This window comes from Bos javanicus, chromosome 13, assembly GCF_032452875.1.
Source record: "Bos javanicus breed banteng chromosome 13, ARS-OSU_banteng_1.0, whole genome shotgun sequence".
Lineage (NCBI taxonomy): Eukaryota > Metazoa > Chordata > Mammalia > Artiodactyla > Bovidae > Bos > Bos javanicus.
This window is the reverse complement of record NC_083880.1, coordinates 51,262,879-51,284,915: the sequence shown is the minus strand read 5'-3', so window position 1 is coordinate 51,284,915 and position 22,037 is coordinate 51,262,879. Positions and strand designations below refer to the sequence as shown.

Genomic DNA, 22,037 nt, shown 5'->3' with positions numbered 1-22,037 from the left:
AAAAAGAACCAAATGAACTGTGAAAAGTATATGATCGGCCTCTGAAAACAGTTGTACAGCCAGGTTAGGTTTTCTTAGTTACAGTGAAACTGGAATTGATAGGTGCAGCTGGGATAACAATTCTGACACAAAATGATACACCACAATGTACTTTTTCAGGATAAAGATGCTAAACTAATGGGTCAAACCAATAAGGAAGATTTCTATTCCTGACAAACATGGTTATTCAATATTGTTAATGTGTGTTAGAATTTGATCTTTTCAATTATGGTCATCAAAATGACCCCAAACAGAAGAGGATCACTTTCTATTACTGTTTTGGGAAAAATTTTAAAGTCAAATAGTAACTGATGCTTGAGTTTAATCCATGATTAGGTCTGAAATGCTGTACAAATTCTGTATCAGCTGAGCTACCAGGGAAGCCCAAGGGGCGTGTTGCCTCCTGGATGGGGAACCCTGGTCTCCTGCATGACAGGCGGGGATACTCACCACTATGCAATGAGGATGGTGTAACCATATCAACTCTTTGATAAAATATATGCAGAAAGAGCAAAGAAGCAGTGTGTGTGTGTGTGTGTGTTGCTCAGTTGTGTCCAACTCTTTGCGACCCCATGGACTGTAGCCTGCCAGGCTCCTCTGTCCATGGAATTCTCCAGGCAAGAATACTGGAATGGGTTGCCATTCCCTTTTCCAGATAATCTTTCTGGCCCAGGAATTGAACCCAGGTCTCTTGCATTGCAGGCAGATTCCTTTTTACCATATGAGCCAACAGGGAAGCCCCCAAAACCAGCAGAGACTTCAAAGTGTTCAACAATAACACAAATCATTATTTTTATTATTATTCAAATACTTTTACAAATTAACTCTCTTTGAAGGGATTGGCAATGTAGCTTCACCATAGTTAGGTTATATAAAACATAGGTATTATAATGTGAAGCTTTTCAAGTCCTTACTTTAAATACCAATTAAAAAACTCAGTAAGGGTGGAAGAGATAGGGCTCTAAAAATAAAAATTCTGAACATTTATAATCAGAGGCAACACAGGAATAAAATAAACAAGAATTATTATAGATTATTTGTCTTAAGGTGTACAGCAGGACACACACACACTTTTGTATTTAATTTAGATAGCATAACAACATAGTGAATATTCCAACCCCACAACTTCATCACTAAGTAACAACTGCAAGAGTTCTTATTTCTCCTTGTATGTTCTGCCCCATTCCATCTTTCCATCTCACCTCCCCAAATCCCCACTGTCACGAAGCAATCACTGCCTTTTTTGTGGCATTGGTAAGAAAAAACTTCTGGGAACATTTTTAGGAGTGAAATTAATGCAAATTCACCTTGAGTAGAAAAGCTTGTTTAGATTTGTCTCCTACTCACATAGTATGGACAGTAAGCAGCATCTCTGCTGCTATGATATCTTATGTTGGCAACAATCCCATTAAAAATGAGTGATTTTACTCTCTTGTAAGTCTTTACAAAATGGATTTTTATGTGACCTCACCCTCAAATATTCTATTAAGCTGATCAAAATAAGCCTAATTTTTTTTTTCAACTTCTGAAAATAAAGACATTTAAGCATATTAGAATATACTCAGTCGTGGTGTGTGTGCTCAGTCATGTCTGACTCTTTGCAACGGCATGGACTGTAGCCCACTAGGCTCCTCAGTCCATGGAATTTTCCAGGTAAGAATACTGGAGTGGGTTGCTGTTTCCTACTCCAGGTGATCTTCTGACCTAGGGATCAAACATGAGTCTTCCATGTCTCCTGTATTAGCAGGCGGATTCTTTACCACTGAGCCACCTGGGAAGCCCCCAAATAATCAAGAACAGATTAAAATACTTATAGGCAACTTACCTCATGCAAATTCAGTTCTTTTACTTTTTCTTTTAATATAACCTGTAAGACAAAAACGTATGCTTTTATGCCCATTTATATCTGTAATTTGAAATATGTCTCATTTTACTCACAAATATTTTTCTTTTATATTCTTGTGTATATAGCTCATATCACCTCATATTCAGTATTGGGGAGAATTTCTTTTACAGTTTGAGACAGAACATTTCAGCAATATTCTTTTAACTTGAGCAATGGAGCAATATTCTTAAAAGCAATTTTAAAATCTCTTTGAGAACAGACTAAATTCTGGGAGACAACATTAATACACAGCAATCTGGAGTAATTGCTAATATGGGGGGAAAGTAAACGAGACTGCTTGCCTCAAGATTTGGTAAAACACAGTTTTGACTCATGGGACTGACTGGTAATTTATAAAAGAATGAAAGGTAAGGTCAACCTTAATTTTTGAAGCTTTGCTTATTATTATACATGACTATCCTCAGAAAACTTTAGCTCTATCTAGAGTTATAGAAATGGGCTTGAAATTCATCCAGGTGCTGTCCCTAACCTAACTTTATGGAGACTGCATGCATGTGTGCTCAACTGTGTCCAACTCTTTGCCACCCCATGGACAGCAGCCCAACAGGTTCCTCTGTCCATGGGATTCTCCCCTAAGAATACTAGAGTGAGTTGCCATTTCCTCCTCCAGGGCATCTTCCCAACCCAGGGATCAAACCCATGTCTCCTTTGTCTCCTGCATTGGCAGGTAGATTCTTTACCACTGAGTCACCTGGGAAGCCCAAAGGAAACCATAAACAAAATGAAAAGATCATCTACAGACTGGAGAAAATATGTGTCACAATTGACATTTCAGTCACAAATGATGTGACTGCAAAGGGCTTAATTTCCAAAATATACAAACAACTCCTACAACTCAGTAACAAAAAACAACCCAATTGAAAAATGGGGAGAAGACCTAAATAGACATTTCTCCAAAGAAGACATACAGATGGCCAACAGTCATGTGAAAAGATGCTCAACATTACTAATTATCAGAGAAATGCAAATCAAAACCGCAGTGAGTGCCACCTCACACCAGTCAGAAAGGCCAGCATTAAGAATCTACAAATAACAAATGCTGGAGAGGGTGTGGAAAAAAAGGGAATTCTCCTGTGCTGTTGGTGGGAACGTAAGTTGGTGCAGCCACTAACTATGGAAAACAGTATAAAGGTTTCTCAAAAAACAATTTGAGACAAAATTGAGACAAACAGATTCATTCCATTAGAAAACTAAGACATTTATCTCTGTAAATGAATCCCACGGGACCCATGGAGAAGAGTGGGGTTACCTATGAATATCAGTGTGGACATCCAAGGAACTCACCAATGAGCTCAGATTTCAAAGCAACACAGACAAAAGATGGACAAAAAGATATGTAATTCTAAAATGATGACATGGTTCTGTAACATCAGTATCAGCAAGATTAAAGACCCAAAAAAACTGAAGTTTGTGCCCCCACTTCTTTCCCCCTCCCAAACTACTAAGGATGACAAAAATAATTTCAAAAGAAAATTAAGGAACACCTAGGCCCTTAATTTTGGTGTCAGTGGTAAAATATTAATGGATGACACATGGAAGAAAAAAAAATTTTACAGGCCTTCAAGAAAAGCTAAATTTATTACCTTAAAGAGCAAATCAGCAAAGGGACAGTACTAAGGGCAAGGAATTAACAACAATGACAGAAGTATCTGGACTTCTCAGTGGTATGATGTGAACTAATATTTAAAGTAAAAAGGGAGGAGATGAGATCAGTATAATACACCTGGTTACCTCCAAGGAACTAATATGTATTTTAACAAGGAGGAAGGTAAAAAATTCATTTACTGGACCTCTGAACTCCATTAAAGAATAATAGTAACTTTAGGATTTTAAGCTACAGCATTTCCCTTTAGCAAAATGTTCTCCAGAGTTCCCTGTTAAATTGTATTGTTTTATCATTTGAACTTTCTATAACTTCAAGTAATACTTAAGAATACTTAAAGTGAAGTGTATTGTACTGCAAACTGACAAGCAAAATGCTAAAATGAACACAAGAAAATCCAGTCTCAGTTCAAAATATGTGTGGAAATCTGAGCCCTCATTATTTGGTGAAAAACAAGATGAAAGCCAGACTTAAGTAAATCTCTCTCACCTGTTTGTAGGCATAAAATTCTTTGTGTGCTTGATGTCTTAGCCTAAAAGACAGAAATGAGCAATGCAATATTGAGATTTCCATATAAGACTTTGAAAAAAATTTTAAACTTCCTATTTTTGGTATTAATTTGTATCATTTATGGTTTAAAATCTAGAATCTTTATTCTAGAATACACTCAAATGACATACCCACTACTATGTTATGAGAAAGTGACCAGTGAACCATAGAACATTATCCAAACATATAAGATCAAGTGCAATCTCATTAAAACAAAATCTAAAATATTTTAATGAAGTGTCAATTCTTTTCCTATTTATAATATTTATCACATTTTTCTTAATTAAAAATTGAAGTATAATATACATCTAACAATGAACAAAAGCCTCAAAAATACACATATTAAAAAATAATTATACACACTAGTTTAACTATCACCCAGATCAGTGCATAGAGCATTTCCAGCATCCCTTAAATGATTCTTCCCAATCAACATTCACCCCTAAAACTCCTAATTTTTATCATTGTAGATTAACTATGATTGTTTTTGACCTTCACATAAATGGATCATTTGGTGTATACTCTTCTGTGTTGACTTCTGTCAGTCAATAGTTACTTGAGAAATGCATCCGTGTTGCTGCAGTAATTGTTATTTTTGACTGACATAGTGTTCCATTTTATGAATAAATATGAAACTATCCATTTCACTGTTGGCAAATATTTAGGTTACTTTCAGTTTGGGGCTATTACAAATAAAGCTGCTATACAAATTCTTCTGCATGTCTTTTGGTGGACACACAGACTCATTTCTGTTGAGTATATACCTAGGAGTAGAACTGCTGCTCCAAAGTGCTTGTACAAGTTTTACTCCTGTGGATAGGTAGTATACATGAAAGTTCTAGTTGTTCCACATCTTTGCCACAGCTTGGTAAGGTCAGTTTAAAACTTTTTGGCCAGTCTGGTGAGTGTTCAGTGGTATCTCATTTTGGTTTTCTTTTTCTTTTTTTTTTTTTTGATGTGGACTTTTTTTTTAAAATGTCTTAATTGAATTTGTTAGAATACTGCTTCTGTTTTATGTTTTGGTGTTTTGGCTACAAGGCATGTGGGATCTTAGCTCCCTGACCAGGGACTGAACTCACATCCCCTGCATTAGAGGGTGAAGTCCTAACCACTGGCCTGCCAGAGAAGTACCCTCTCATTTTGGTTTTAATTTTGCATTTCCCAAATGATGTTTAGAACCCTTTCATATGCCTGTTGCCTGACTGGATACTTCTTTTTGAGGCAGGGCAGTGAAGCAGAAAAGGATAGCTTTATTAAAGTTTTGTCAGGCAAAGGGAGACAGGACAGGTTTCTGCCTCGAAAAACTATGTGTCTCAACCCCAGGGAACTTGAGGGTTTTTATAAGGGCTCAAAGGTGGTATCTGACAAGATTAGGGTGTAAGCAGGGCTTGCACTCCTTTAATCTCAATAATCCTGCAATGCAGGAGACCTGGGTTTGATTTCTGAGTTGGGAAGATCTGCTGGAGAAGGGATAGGCTACACACTCTAATATTCTTGGGCTTTCCTGGTGGCTCAGCTGGTAAAGAATCCACCTGCAACGTGGGAGACCTGGGTTCTATCCCTGGGTTGGGAAGATCTCCTGGAGAAGGGAATGGCTACCCACTCCAGTATTCTGGCCTGAAGAATTCCATTGACAGTATAGTCCATGGGGTCACAGAGTCAGACACGAGAGACTTTCACTTAATCTCATCTCAGGTGACAGGTCTCCTAATCTTGATGGGCTTCTCTGGTCCCTTTAATCTTGCCTCACTGGTTTCTTGGCTGCTGCTCCTTCTTTGATTAGCAACTGTTTTAATCCACCCTTTGAAACTCAGGGAAGGTAATGGGAGACTGAAGTCTTGCCTACAAGAAACGGGAGACAGGGAGGGGACATATGTATACCTATGGCTGATTCATGTTGATGTTTGACAGACAACAAAATTCTGTAAAGCAGTTATCCTTCAACCCAAAAAAAAAAAAAAAAAAAAGAAATGGGAGACAGAAAGGCCTCCATCCTTGGGCACCCCAAAGGGCCCTGCCTGGTTTCAAGATCACACCTGATCTCTGGATGTAATGAAGCTCTGCTTCATTACAATAAGACTTTAAAGTCTCATTGCAGAAAGATTTAGTGAGAGAAAGTAATCGGTAAGAAGTGGGTTTATTTAGAGAGAAACACTCCACAGACAGAGTGTGGGCCAACTCAGAAGGTGAGAGCTGCCTGGATATATTCTTTTATGAAATGCCTATTCAAATATTTTGTCCATTTAAGAAAATGAGTTGACTGTCTTTTCCTTATTGATTTGTAGAAGTTCTTTAAATATTTTAGATGCAAGTCCTTTATTGGGTACTGCAATTATTTTCTCCTACTCTATGGCTTTTTTCATTCTCTTAATGTTATCTTTTGATGAACAACAGCTTTTAATTTAATAAGCCCAGTTGGGTTTCCCAGGTGGCTCAGTGGTAAAGAATCTGCCTGCTGATGGAGGAGACTCAGGTTCAACTCCTGAGTCAGGAAGATCCCCTGGAGGAGGAAATAGCAACCCACTCCAGTATTATTGCCTGGATAATCCCATGGACAGAGGAGCCTGGCAGGCTGCAGTCCATGGGGTCACAAAGAGTTGGACAATGAGCACACATGCACCAGTTTATCACCTCTTTCCAATAACATCAGTTCTTTTTGTGTGCAGTTAAAGAAATCTTTGTCAACCTCCAGATCATGAAGATAATCTCGTGTGTGTACTGTGAAAATAATTTATGTTACCTATCACATTTAGATTTATGATCCATCTGAAATTTGTATGTATGACATGAGGTAGAGGTCAAGATTCTTTTTACCTACATGCAGATTTTCATTTGACTCATTTATTGAAAAGATCCTTCCCCACCGTGTTGCCATGATATATCTGCTGTTTAAGTCAGACCAGTATGTGGTTCTGTTTCTAGAGTTTCTGTTCTCTCCCATTGGTTTATTTGTCAGTTCTTGTGTACTAGATTGAACAGAGCCCCCTCAAAATTAATATAAAACTGCTACTTCAGAATGTAACCTTAATTGAAAATATAATTTTTGCAGACTATGTATTAGTTAAAATGAGGTCATATTACGATGAAGGTGGACCATAAATCCAATAAGACTGTTATTCTTAGAGGAAGATGAGAGGACATACACAGGGAAGAAGGCCAGGTGAAGACAAAGGCAGAAACTGAAGTGAGGCACCTACCAGTCAAAAAACATCAAGGATTGCTGATAACCACCAGGAACTAGGAAGAGGCAAGGAAAGATCCTCCCCACATAGCCTTCAGAGGTAGCATGGCCCTGCCAGCACCTTAATTTTGAACTCCTAGCCTTTAGAACTGCAAGAGATTAATACATTTCTATTGTTTTAAGCCATCTAGCTTGTGGTTCTTTGTTACAGAAACCCTCGGAAACTAATGCGCCTTGTGTCAATACCATGCTGGTTTTTTTTTTTTTTTAAATAATCTTGGACTTACAGGAAAGCTGCAAAAAATATCAGAGTTCACAGATACTTCTCTCCCTAGTTTTCCAATATTCACATCTTACACAACCGTAGTACAATGATCAAAAGCAGGAAATTAACACTGATATTTTGACATTAATACTCATATAGTATTAACCAAGGAGAAGGCAATGGCACCCTACTCCAGTACTCTTGCCTGGAAAATCCCATGGATGGAGGAGCCTGGTGGGCTGCAGTCCACGGGGTCGCTAAGAGTCGGACATGACTGAGCGACTTCACTTTCACTTTTCACTTTCATGCATTGGAGAAGGAGATGGCAACCCACTCCAGTGTTCTTGCCTGGAGAATCCCAGGGGCGGTGGAGCCTGGTGGGCTGCCATCTGTGGGGTTGCACAGAGTCGGACACGACTGCAGCGACTTAGCAGCAGCAGCAGCAATATTAACCAAACAGATTTATTTGAATTTCACCAGTTTTTTCATTAATATTTTTTTCTTATCTTGTGATCCAATTCAGGATCCCAGCTTGCCTCTAGTTACATCTCTTTAGCTTTTACTAATCTGTGACAGTTCCTTAATTTTTCCTTGTTTTTCAGGATTCCGATGTATGACTTGGCTATGGCAGTGTCTACTGGGTCTCCCCATTGTAAAATTACTATTTTCTCCTTTGCAACTGATCGATACCAGTTGCAAATATCAATATAGTTGGGGGAGAGATGTTGAAATTATGAAAATTTATTTTTTCTCAAGCTTTTGCCCACTGATTTTAGCATCAAGACATCCTGCTTGCAACAATTCTGTATTGTTTGCCTAGTGGTGGTTTCGTGGTTTCCTAATTCCTTGTCCATTAACTGGGATTATTCTGTAAGGAAAAGATGCCCTTCTTCCCTCATTTGTTTATATCAGCATGGACTCATGGATATTTGTGTTAATCTACAGGTTATAATTTAATATGATCATTATTTTGTTGCTCAGATTTAGGCTTTTAGGCCTTCCTTCAGATTGACTCTTGGGGCCTTTCAACATATCCTCATCCTTTTCCATGCATTTTCTAGCTCACTGGCACCAAAACATGTTACAAGCTCATCTTTTACTTTCCATGCTCAGTTGTGAAGTTAATGACTTCTTTCAAAGAGCTTTGATTCCTTTTACTACAGAATATCTGGGTGCTGGGTGAAGAGCACTCTGTTTTCAGTCCTGGACCTTTGTAACAAATTTTGGAGTCTGGTAGTGTAAGTCCTCAAGCTTTGTTCTTCTTAACTATTTTGGTTATTTTGGGGCCTTTGCATTTTCATATAAATTTCATGAGCTCATCAATTTCCACAAAAAACCTGTTGGGATTTTGACTGAGATTGTGTTTAATTTTTAGATTAACTGGGGAGAAGAACTGACATCTTTGTAAGATTGAATTTCCAACCTATGAATATAGCATACTCTATTTATTAGGTCTTCTTTCTCTGTACACATTTCTATGTATAACACTTACATATCCTTCACTAAATTTATTCCGAGATATTTGATAATTTTTGATTTACTGTAAATGGTATTTAAAATTTTTTAAATTCGAATTCTTTGTTGCTACTACATAGAAAAAATTCAATTTTTGTACATTGATCCTGTATCTAGTGACTTGCAAAGTTCACTTATTAATTCTAAACAGCTTATCTGTGGAAGTTTTGGATTTTAAAATACACAATTATTTTGTCTGCATATAGTAACAGCACCTTCACAGCTTTTGTTCTTTATTCTTTATTTTACTTTTTTCCCCCTGCACTGGCTAGGACCTTGACTACAATATTAAATAAAAGTGGCGACAGTGAATGTCCTTATTAATGCTGCTGCTAAGTCGCTTCAGTCGTGTCCGACTCTGTGCGACCCCATAGATGGCAGCCCACCAGGCTCCCCCGTCCCTGGGATTCTCCAGGCAAGAACACTGGAGTGGGTTGCCATTTCCTTCTCCAATGCATGAAAGTGAAAAGGGAAAGTGAAGTCGCTTAGTCATGTCCGACTCTTAGTGACCCCATGGACTGCAGCCCACCAGGCTCCTCCATCCATGGAATTTTCCAGGCAAGAGTACTGGAGTGGGGTGCCATCGCCTTCTCCCGTCCTTATCAATAGTTACGATTAAATACAATGTTTTCTCTAAATTTTTTGTAGATATATTTATTCAAATAAACAAAGTTCCCTGTATCCTTGTTTTAGATTTTTAAAAAAGTCATGAATAGGTATTAATTTTTGTCAAGTGCTTTTTTTTCCCATCATACTTTTCCTTTTTACTGTTAATGTGGTACACTGTATTGATTGATTTTCAGATGTTAAAACAACCTTCATTTCTGGAACAAAACTCCATTTGGTTGTGATGTACCACCAGTTTGCACACCCCTGAATTTGATTTACTAATATTTTGTTCATGAGAGAGATTAGTCTATAATTTTCATTCTTATAATGTCCTTGTCAGGCTTTGGAATAAAAATTATCTGGCCTCATTATTTGAGTTAAGAAATACTTCTTCCACTTCTGTTCTCTGGAAAAGTCATATAAGAGTAGTATTTTTTCCTTAAATGGAGAAATTCACTGGTGAAGCTACCTGGCTTGCAGTTTCTTTGTGGGAATGCTTTTCTTATTAGATATATAGTTATTAATACTTTCTATTTCTTCTTGACTCAGTTAAAAATACTATCATTCTTTTATTTGTATTCATAAAACACACAATTAACCATCTTAAAGTATATAATCCAGTAGTACTTAGTATAGTCACAACATTGTGAAACCACTCAGTTAAGTTCAGTTCAGTCGCTCAGTCGTGTCCGACTCTTTGCGACCCCATGAATCGCAGCACGCCAGGCCTCCCTATCCATCACCAACTCCTGGAGTTCACTCAAACTCACGTCCATTGAGTCAGTGATACCATCCAGCCGTCTCATCCTCTGTCGTCCCCTTTTCCTCCTGCCCCCAATCCCCCCCAGCATCAGAGTCTTTTCCAATGAGTCAACTCTTCTCATGAGGTGGCCAAAGTACTGGAGTTTCAGCTTTAGCATCATTCCTTCCAAAGAACACCCAGGACTGATCTCTTTTAGAATGGACTGGTTGGATCTCCTTGCAGTCCAAGGGACTCTCAAGAGTCTTCTCCAACACCACAGTTCAAAAGTATCAATTCTTTGGTGCTCAGCTTTTTTCACAGTCCAACTCTCACATCCATATATGACCACTGGAAAAACCATATCCTTGACTAGACCTTTGTTGGCAAAGTAATGTCTCTGCTTTTCAATATGCTATCTATGTTGGTCATAACTTTCCTTCCAAGGAGTAAGCGTCTTTTAACTAGTTCACTTTAATTTCAAAACTTTTTCGGGCTTCCCTGGTGGTCCTGTAGTTAAGAATATGCTTTGCAATGCAAGGACACCAGTTCAATCCCTGGTTCAGGAAGAGTCGGGTTGTGGAAGAACTAAGCCAGAAAACTGCAACTACTGAGCTCACACACTGCAACCACTGAAGCTTGTGTGTCTAGAGCCCATGCTCCACAACAAGAAAAGCCACTGTAATGAGAAGCTAGCACACTGCAGTGAAGAGTAGCCCCAACTTGCCACAACTAGAGAAAGCCTGAGTGCAGCAACAAAGACCCATCACAGCCAAAAAATAAAATACATAAATAAATCTTAAAAAAAATTTATTCATCAAAAATATCTGGTACTCATTAAGTAGTTGGTCCCTATCCCACCTTCCCTGCTGTCTCTATGGATTTGTCTATTATAGATACATTACATAAAATAAATCATACAACATATGACCTTTCTGTATCTGGCTTTTCATTTAGTATAATGTTTTCAAGCCTCTTTCTAGTTGTAGCAAGTATCAGTACACTGCTACTTTTTTATGGCTGAATAATATTTCACTGTATGTATATGCCACAATTTGATTACCCATTTATCTGCTGATGAGCATTTGGGTTGTTTACACCTTTTGGCTCTCTTGAATAATGCTATAAACATAGTATACAAACTTCCTTGTGGACATACTTCTTCATTTGTCTTGGGCATATACCTAGGAATGAAATTTCTGGGTCTTATGGGAATTCTATGTTTAACTTTCAAAGACCTGATGAACTCTTTTTCACAGTGACTATACCATTTTACATTCCCACCAGCAATGTATGAGTGTTCCTATTTCTCCATATCCTTATCAACACTTATCATTTTCCATATTTTTGACTATAGCATCTACCTGTTGTGAATTTTGTTGTGATTTTAACTTACATTTCCGTAATGACCAATGCTGTTGAACATCTTTTCATGTGTTTGTTGACCGTCTATATATCTTCTTTAGAGAAATGGCTATTTAAGCCCTTCACGTATGTTTTTAAAAATGTTCATTTATTTAGGCTGTGCTGGGTTGTGGTGGCTTCTCTTGTTGGGGAGCATGGGCTCTAGGCCACACAGGTTTCAGTAGTTGTGGTGTTTGGGCTCAGTATTTGTGGTGCATGGGCTTTAGTTGCCCTGCAGCATATGGGATCTTCTTGGACCAGGGGTTGAACTGGTGTCCCTTGCATTGCAAGGTGGATTCTTAACTACTGGATCATCAGGGAAATCCCTTTTACTTATTTTTAAATTCAGCTGTCTTCTTGCTGTTAAGAAAAATCTTATTTTTCTTTATTTTCTAAAATTAAGGAGAATATAATATGTTAAAAATTTTTTATAATGTATTTTGAAAGCCTAAATAGGTAATATTCTTCCTTAGTTTAAACTGTTTTACAAAAAATTAAGGGTAGACATCAGAATAAGTCTTCCTCATGTCTGACAACACAGTAGATTTTTAATAGAACAATCACCATTAAATACGCATAATAATAGTATTATGCTACACTAAATGTAAAATAACACCAGTAATACAGTCATTACCCCTGGGAACCTCAATCAAAAGCAGTCACCAAGGTTCAGTTCAGTAGCTCAGTCGTGTCTGACTCTCTGTGACCCCATGGACTGCAGCACACTGGGCTTCCCTGTCCATCACCAACTCCTGGAGCTATTCAAACTCATGTCCATCAAGTCAGTGATGCCATCCAACCATCTCATCCTCTGTCATCCCCTTCTCCTCCTGCCTTCAATCCTTCCCAGCATCAGGGTCTTTTCAAATGAGTCAGTTCTTCCCATCAGGTGGCCAAAGTATTGGAGTTTCAGCTTCAGCACGAGTCCTTCCAATGAATATTCAGGACTGATTTCCTTTAGGATGGACTGGTTGGATCTCCTTGCAGTCCAAGGGACTCTCAAGAGTCTTCTCCAACACCACAGTTCAAAAGCATCAATTCTTCAGCACTCAGCCTTCTTTATAGTCCAACTCTCATATCCATACATGACTTCTGGAAAAACCATAGCTTTGACTATATGGACCTTTGTTGGCAAAGTAATGTCTCTGCTTTTGAATATGCTATCTAGGTTTGCCAGAACTTTCCTTCCAAGGAACAAATGTCTTTTAATTTCATGACTGCAGTCACAGTCTGCAATGATTTTGGAGCCCGAGAAAATAAAGTCTGTCACTGTTTCCACTGTTTCTCCATCTGTTTGCCATGAAGTGATCATGGATGCCATGATCTTTGTTTTTTGAATGTTGAGTTTTAAGCCAGCCTTTTCACTCTCCTCCTTCACCTTCACCAAGAGGCTCTTTAGTTCCTCTTCACCTTTTGCTATAAGGGTGGTATCATCTGCATATCTGAGGTTATTGATGTTTCTTCTAGCAATCTTGATTCCAGCATGTGCTTCATCCAGCCCAGCATTTCGCATGATGTACTCTGCATATAAGTTAAAATTAAATAAACATGGTGACAATATACAGCTATGATGTACTCTTTTCCCAATTTTGAACCAGTCCGTTGTTCCATGTCTGGTTCTAACTGTTGCTTCTTGATCTGCATACACGTTTCTCAGCAGGCAGGTAAGGTGGTCTGGTATTTGTTCACAGTAAAATTTCCTAAGGCCCCCTTAACTTCACACTCTAGGATGTCTGGCTCTAGGTGAGTGATCACATGATTGTGGTTATCCAGATCATTAAGACCTCCGAGGATCAGTTTTTCCATTTCTGTATCAAAGGTTATTAGAATTTTGAGTCTTTGCACTGAATCTGTTGATTGCTTTGAGGAATACTGCCATATTAATAATATTAAGTCTTCCAGTTCCTGAAATCTTTCCATTAATTTAGGTTTTCTTTATTTCTGCAATATTTTATAGTTCTCAGTGTGTAAGTCTTTCACCTTCTTGGTTAAACTTATTCCTAGGATTTTAATTCTTTTGGATGCTACTGTAAATGTTTCATCTATTTCCTTTTCAGATTGTCCCTTGCTGGTGAGAAGAAATATAACTGATTTTTTTTGTGTTACTTCTATATTCTCAAAGTTTGCTTGTCTGTTACTCCTAGATTTTTTTTTTTTGTGTGTGTGTGTATATATATTCTATGGCATTGTCTATATATAGAATCAAGTCATCTTCAAAAAGAGATAGTTTTACTTCTTTCTTTCCAATTGAATACCCTCTATTTCTTTGTCTTGCCTAAATCTTCTGGCTAGAACTTCTAGTACAATGTTGAATGGTAATGGTGAAAGTGAGCCTCTTTTTTTTTTTTTTTAATGAATATCAATGCTTTTATTTTTTTCCCCCCACTGTTTCTGTTGAGAAATCAGATCCTTTTTTTTTTTTTTTTTTTTTAAATACACAATGACAGGTATCTACCACTATGCTGTGCTTAGTCACTCAGTTGTGTCTGACTCTTTGCAACCCCTTGGACTATAGCCTACCAGGCTCCTCTGTCCATGGGGATTCCCCAGGTAAGAATGCTGGAGTGGGTTGCCATGCCCTCCTCCAGGGGATCTTCCCAACCCAGGGACTGAACCCAGGTCTCTGGCATTGCAGGCGGATTCTTTACCATCTGAGACCCCGGGGACACTCACTGGACTGAACTAGACATCCATGCATGAGATGGAAGAAAAAGAAGGAATGCTACTGAGAAACTGTAATAACTACTTCACCAAACGGTTATTCAGCAAAGTCGGAGATGCTTCCCAAATAAGAATTACTCAGTTAACAATGACTCAATTTGTTAAGGAACAGAGTATGATCACTACTACAAATCTATTAATATCCAATCTTGTTAGTTTTAAGCTAAACATAACATGTGCCTGATTGCAAATACTATCCCCAAAGCACTATCAGTCCTCCATCGTACTCTTGGTGTGCTCAGTTGTGTGCAACTCTGCAATCCCATGGACTGTAACCCACCAGGCTCCTCGGTCTGTGGAATTTTCCAGACAAGAATACTAGCGTGGGTTGCTATTTACTACTCCAATCATACTCTTATTATGATGGAAATAATCAGAATAAGCTGAATAAGAAAAAAAAAGAGAGAGAGAAAGCTGATTTACTCTGTTACAGAAAAACAAAATAACCAAAGTCATAGCAATTACATGCATAGATATATATGTATAACAATCACTGTGCTGTACACCTGAAACGAACATGACGCTGCTAACCAACTATATCCAATATAAAATTTAAAAATTTTAATAAATAAATAAAACATACATGCTTTTACTGGATATGCTAGAAATACTCCTTATGGATAACAAAATGAAGATGTCCTAGACCATGCAAACGAAATCCACCATTATAGTAACATATAAAATAGTCTTACTGACCTACACATTCTTTTGCTCCACCTGTTCATCCCTCCCTCTTCCCTAGCTCCTGGCATCAAGTGATCTTTTTACTGTCTCCATAGTTTTGCCTTTTTCAGTATGTCATATAGTTAGAATCATATAGTATGTAGCATTTTCAAACTGGCTTCTTTCACTTAGAAATATGTGTTTAAGATCCCTCTATGTCTTTTCAATGCTAGATATAACTCATTTACTTTCAGAGCTGAATAACATTCTATTATCTAGATCACTACAATTCATTCATTCAGTGAAAAATATCTTGGTTGCTTCTAAGTTTTGGTAATTATGGGTACAGCTTCTTTCTACAAACATCAGTGTGTTGGTTTTTGTGAGGATGTAAGTTTTCAAATATTTTAGATATGCCATGTAGCAAAATTCTCTTTTTACAGAAATGCATTTCTCTCTCTGTGTATATGTGTGCATGTATGCATGTGTGTAATATTTGCTCTTAGTCATGGATTGTCAGCCATTTTACAAGAAAACACTCTCCCGCCAAAAGCCCATTTTTCTGTGGTTTGTTGAACTTCTTTTTTATTATTATTTTTAAAATTTTATTTATTTATTTTTGGCTGTGCTGGGTTTTTGTTGTTGCGCGGGCTTTTCTCTAGTTGTGAGAAGGGGCTACTCTCAAATTGCACTGCGTGGGCTTCTCACTGCAGTGGCTTCTGTTGTTGTGGAGCATGGGCTCTAGAGTGTGCAGGCTTCAGCAGTTGCAATTCCCAGGCTCTAGAGCACAGGCTCAACTGTTGTGGCTCATGGGCTTAGTTGCTCCATGGTATGTGGGATCTTCCTGGACAAGGCTGGATTATCACTGAGCCACCAGGGAAGCCTTAACTAATATTTTAGATTGCACTATTTTATCTTGCATTTGCTATGGCAGGTGCATTTAACAGAAATATCTTTTTGCTATTCTTCCAGAAAACATTCTAGTAATAATAAATTGTGACTTATTTAGCCATTCCCTTCTCTAGGGGATCTTCCAGACCCAGGGATCAAACCTGGGTCTCCTGCATTGCAGGCAGATTCTTTACCATCTGAGCCACCAGGGAAGCTCAAAAGGAGGTAAGAATGGGGAATATTTTGTTTTTCTTAAGTATTGGGTGGGCCAAAAAGTTTGTTTTTTTTCTGTAGCAAATTACGGGCAAACCTGAAATAACTTTTTGGCCAACCTAACAGCTTGCCATCCGCTACTAAAAGAAAAGTAAAGTAGGTTCTCGTCTTCATTAAAAAATTTCAGGCTCAAAAATGTTTTAATATTGTAAATCAACTGTACTTTAATAGAAAAGTTTTAGAATATCCTTAGTGTACAAATCTGTCCTTTGAGAGTGATTATGAAATTCTGAAATGGTTATTTTGGAAATGAAGCCTGATAAATATGATTTATTTTCATTTTTTCAGTGGTTAAGAGCACATGCTCTAAGGTCAGACACAACTAGGTTTGGGTACCAAGTCTAACCAATTTTTCCTCTGTGTGACTATAGGGAAATTATTTAACTTCTGAAAAATAAAGATAATAAGGTTACCTTGTTTAATTGCAGTGCACACACAGCACAGGGTCTGGCACACAGTAAGTACCTAATAAATATTAATTCCTAAAATGTATCGAAGTGGTAAAGAATCTGTCTGCCAAGCAGGAGATGAGGGTTCAATCCCTGCGTTGAGAAGATCCTTTGGAGAAAGAAATGGCAACCCAATCCGGTATTCTTGCCTGGGAAGTCCCATGGACAGAGGAGCCTTGGAGGCTACCATCCAGGGGGTCGCAAAGAGTCAGACATGGCTTAGTGACTAGTAAAAATTTATAAATATTATATCTATAAATATAATATTAAAGAGAACGAGCTAGTTGTGGAGGATTTGTGAGAATGAATGAATCATGGACCCACCTTAATTTTAGAACATTTGTTAATTACCATAGGTTTAAAACACTTTAAGGGCAGAAGGCTGATTTATTATTGACTGTTTAACATATATTAAAGCAACATAGAATGAAAATTGATTACCTAATCAAGTAGCAACAGAAGAGTAAACTAAGGATGAAGACAAATATAGCAGTGCCAAAAACCACAATATATATGTTGAGTGGCAGGTTCTGGAATCCAATATTAGGCATCCTGAAGTTGTAATGTGGGAAATCCGAGCTCATGGATGAACTGTGGGGAAACAAAAGAATGAAAAAAAATTAGGTTATAAAGACTAAGAACCATGATCACATTATTTTGTATAATACATGTATAGAGGAAAATTTTTTCATAAGGCTTGATCCCATTTAAAACAAATATGATAGACGAGGGTTAATATCCTTGCAATTAATTCATTTATCACACCACAAATACTTATTTAGTACTTACTATGTATCTGGCACTATTCCAGAAGCTTGTGATCCTACCTAAAACGCTTTACAAAAAGGTATTCACAGAGAGGTACTTCACTGAAATAAAGGCAATAATCAATAAATACAAGAAAATGTATTTATTTTCATGGAAGTGGAAAGGGAAATAAAAGAAGTTTAAAGATTTTTAAAAACTCTTGAACTTTTAAAGTAATAATATTTATAATGCTAAAATATTGGAAGTAACTTAATGTGTCACAAGAAGATAATGATTAAATACTTATATAGAGTCATATGTTACAATATTATTTGGTCATGAAAAGCTGTTTTCATTAACTTCTAAATTTTAATAAACATATGCAGGAAAAATTAAGCAATATATAAATTGTATACAAAATGTGATCCCAGTTTGGTGGATTACATATGTAAATACACGTGTATATATAGGTGTGGACACGTGTGGCAGAAAAAAGCCTTAAAGCCAACAGAGCAAAATGTTTTTTTTAATTTGTGTTTTTCTCTTAATATTTATATTTTATTGAAGTATAGCTCACTTACAATGTTTCAAGTGCAAGCAAGGTGAATATCAGTTCAGTTCAGTTGCTCAGTCATGTCTGACTCTTTGCGACCCCATGAATCACAGCACGCCAGGCCTCCCTGTCCATCACCAACTCCCGGAGTTCACTCAGACTCACATCCATCGAGTCAGTGATTCCATCCAGCCATCTCATCCTCTGTTGTCCCCTGCTCCTCCTGCCCCCAATCCCTCCCAGCATCAGAGTCTTTTCCAATGAGTCAACTCTTTGCATGAGGTGGCCAAAGTACTGGAGTTTCAGCTTCAGCATCATTCCCTCCAAAGAAATCCCAGGGCTGATCTCCTTCAGAATGGACTGGTTGGATCTCCTTGCAGTCCAAGGGACTCTCAAGAGTCTTCTCCAACACCACAGTTCAAAAGCATCAATTCTTCGGCGCTCAGCCTTCTTCACAGTCCAACTCTCACATCCATACATGACCACAGGAAAAACCATAGCCTTGACTAGATGGACCTTTGTTGGCAAAGTAATGTCTCTGCTTTTGAATATGCTATCTAGGTTGGTCTAGGTTATTACAAGATATTGACTACACTTCCCTGTGCTATACAGTGAACCTCTGTTGCTTGTTGCATATGTTTTTTAAAAAATTAGAAATCTAGCATTCTATTCATACTAAGTCAAACAGGTGGAATAAAAATGTCATACATTTTTTAGTTAGGCAAAAATTCATAAGTTTTCTAAAATATATATATTATGCATATTATTTATATATAATATGCAAAAGCTTTTATACTACATTATTTATATATAATATGCAAAAGCTTTTATACTACATTTGATAAAGGCTTGAGAAAGAACAACAAAAAAAGAAATGGAGAAATTGAAAAACATAAACTAAATGAAATGGGAGCACTGAATATGACATAGAAAAAGTGAAACAAACTAGATAAAAGTAAAAGATCATCATATAATTCAGTTGTTTTTAAACATGGCTGATCATCAGAAACATATCTAGAGCTCTGGTGAAGAAAAAAGCAATACTTCGGCACTTCCATTTTTCAAAAAATTCCTAGATAATTCAGATATGCCTCTGGATTTTAAAAAGTGATTGCAGGTTTTTCTATTACATGGTAATTTTGGTGATATAGAGTTCTGTTATTTTTTTGTTAACTGATCATGATACAATGGTATTAAGTGAATAATAGTTACATAATCACAATAGTAAAAGATGTTTATTAGTTTTCACAATCAATATCCAGAAAAAAATAAAAGATAATTATAATTGCAAGCCATAATGGGAACATGATTAACCTAATATAAAATAATTACATACAATTTGGGGGGTTAAGCAAAGTGATGTGGTAAGTGGAAGTGCATACACGAACATATTTTCATCCATCCAGCCAATCTATGTCTTTTGGCTGGTGCATTTATATTTAAGGTAATTATCAATATATATGATCCATTTTCTTAACTGTTTTGGGTTTATCTTCTGTAGGTCTTTTCCTTCTCTTGTGTTTCCTGCTTAGAGAAATTCCTTTAGCATTTGTTGTAAAGCTTGTTTGGTGGTACTGGATTCTCTTAACTTTGGCTTGTCTGGAAAACTTTTGATTTCTTCATCAAATCTGAAGGAGAGTCTTGCTGGGTAAAGTATTCCTGGTTATAGGTTCTTCCCTTTCATCACTTTAAATATATTGTGCCATTCCCTTCTGGCTTGTACAGTTTCAGTTGAGAAATCAGCTGATAGCCTGATGGGAATTCTCTTGCTGCTTTTAATATTTTATCTTTGTTTTAAATTTTTGTCAGTTTGATTACTATGTGTCTTGGTGTGTTCCTCCTTGGGTTTATCCTGCCTGGACTCCCTGTGCTGCCTGGACTTGGTTGACAATTTCCTTTCTCATGGTAGGGAAGTTTTCAGCTATTATCTCTTCAAATATTTTCTCAGGTCCTTTCTTTCTTCTCCTTCTGGGGCCCTACAGTGTGAATGTTGGGGCATTTAATGTTGCCCCAGAGGTCTCCTAGGCTGTCTTCATTTCTTTTCATTCTTTTTTCTATATTCTGTTCTGCAGCACTGATTTCCACCATTCTGTCCTCCAGGTCACTCATCTGTTCTTCTGCCTCAGCTATTCTGCTATTGATTCTTCTCACTGTATTATTCATCTCTGTTCTTTAGTTTTTCTGGGTCTTTGGTAAACATTTCTTGCATCTTCTTCATTATTTTTCTGAGATCCTGGATCACCTTCATTATCATTATCTGAATTCTTTTTCTAGAAGTTGCCTATCTCCACTTCATTTAATTATTTTTCTGGGGTTTTATCTTGTCCCTTCTTCTGGGACATAACTTTCTGCTTTTTCATCCTGATTAACTTTCTGTAATATGATTTTTGTTTAAGCCACTGTGGGACTGTGGTTCTTCTTGCTTCTTCTGTCTGCCCTCTGATGGAGGAAGCTAAGAGACTGTAAGTTTCCTGATAGGAGGGACTGGAGGTGGAAAAACTGAGTCTTGCTCAGGTGGGCAGGGCCTTGCTCAGTAAAACTTTAATCCAATTATCTGCTAATGGGTGGGGCTGCACTCCTTCCCTGGTAGTTGTCTGGTCTGAGGTGACTCAGCCCTTGGGTCTACAGACTCTATGGTAGGGTTTATGGGAACCTCCAAGAGGGCTTATGCCAAGGGGGACCTTCCCGCCCCGCTGCTGCTGGTGTCCCTGTTCCTGTGGTGAGCCCCTGCTGACCCATGCCTCCTCAGGAGACTCCAACACTAGCAGGTAGTTTTGGTTCTGTATCCTATGGGGTCACTGCTCCTTTCCTCTGGGTCTTGGTGTGGGCAAGATTTTGTTTGTGCCCTCCAAGACTGGAGTCTCTGTTCCCCTCAGTTCTGTGGAAATCCTATAATCAAATCCCACTGGCCTTCAAGGTCAGATTCCCTGGGGATTCCCAGTTCCTGTGTTGGATCCCCAGGCTGGGAAGCCTGAGGTGGAGTTTAGAACCATTACAACAGTGGGAGAACTTCTTTGGTATTATTGTTCTCTAGTTTGTGGGGCACCCACCTGGTGGGTATGGGGTTTGACTTTATCGTGATTGTGCCCCGCCTACCATCTCACTGTAGCCTTTTCTTTGTCTCTGGATGTGGCGTATCTTTTTTGGTGGGTTCCAGTGTCCTCCTGTCAGTGGCTGTTCAACAGCTAGTTGTGATTTTGGTGCTCCTGCAGGATGAGATGAGCGCATATCTTTCTACTTTGCCATCTTGAACTGGAAGCTCCAACATATCAAAATGTTAATAATGGCTTGTGGCTTACTAGTCATTTTGATTTTCGTCTTTTTTTTTTTTTTTAAATACTTTATTAAATCAGATTATGGGCAACTCCCTGATGGTCCAGTGGTAAGGACTTTGTTCTTCCATTTCAGGAGGCATAGGTTTGATCCCTGGTCAGGGAACTAAGATCTTGCAAGCTGTGTGGCGTGGTGAAAAAAAAAAAAAACAAAAAACACATCTCCTCTATTTTATAGATAAGGAGTTTTGGTCACATAGCCATGACTGACCAAGTATGTATGGGAGTCAAGGACTCTCCAACTCAAAAGCCAGTGCCCTCAGCCTATATGCTCTAGTCTGTATAATCAGAAAACAGCAAATATTGTTTAAGCACTATAAGGGGACTATTTCTGCTGATTAGTTTAATAATACTTACTGATCACTGTACAGTTAAAATACCATGAATGAAGGTTGCCTCCTTCTTTAGGTGATAAGCTATAGTGATAAAGTGGCTCATCATACCTTCATGTTAGAATTTTTCTTGTCATTTTGATTCACTAGAAAATAAAGAGCAACTGCCAGGCTTGATTATCAAGACCCATAATGGTAACTGGATTACAACTACTGCCAAAATCAAAACAAAATAAAACCCCATCAAACAAAATGATTCTACTTTT

The 22,037-nt window shown here is 37.8% G+C and overlaps 1 protein-coding gene across 2 annotated transcripts in view; it reads right to left on the bottom strand.

Annotated features, from left to right (window-relative positions):
* RNF24 (ring finger protein 24) overlaps positions 1-22,037 on the bottom strand; it is a 111,564-nt gene that overhangs the window by 26,043 nt on the left and 63,484 nt on the right. For both annotated transcript variants that reach the window (XM_061436643.1, XM_061436644.1), the window contains 3 exons: positions 17,249-17,398; positions 4,038-4,080; positions 1,865-1,906 (listed from right to left, as the gene is read on the bottom strand). In XM_061436643.1, the coding sequence (XP_061292627.1) occupies positions 1,865-1,906; positions 4,038-4,080; positions 17,249-17,398 (235 nt within the window). The remainder of the gene's footprint in view (positions 1-1,864; positions 1,907-4,037; positions 4,081-17,248; positions 17,399-22,037) is intronic.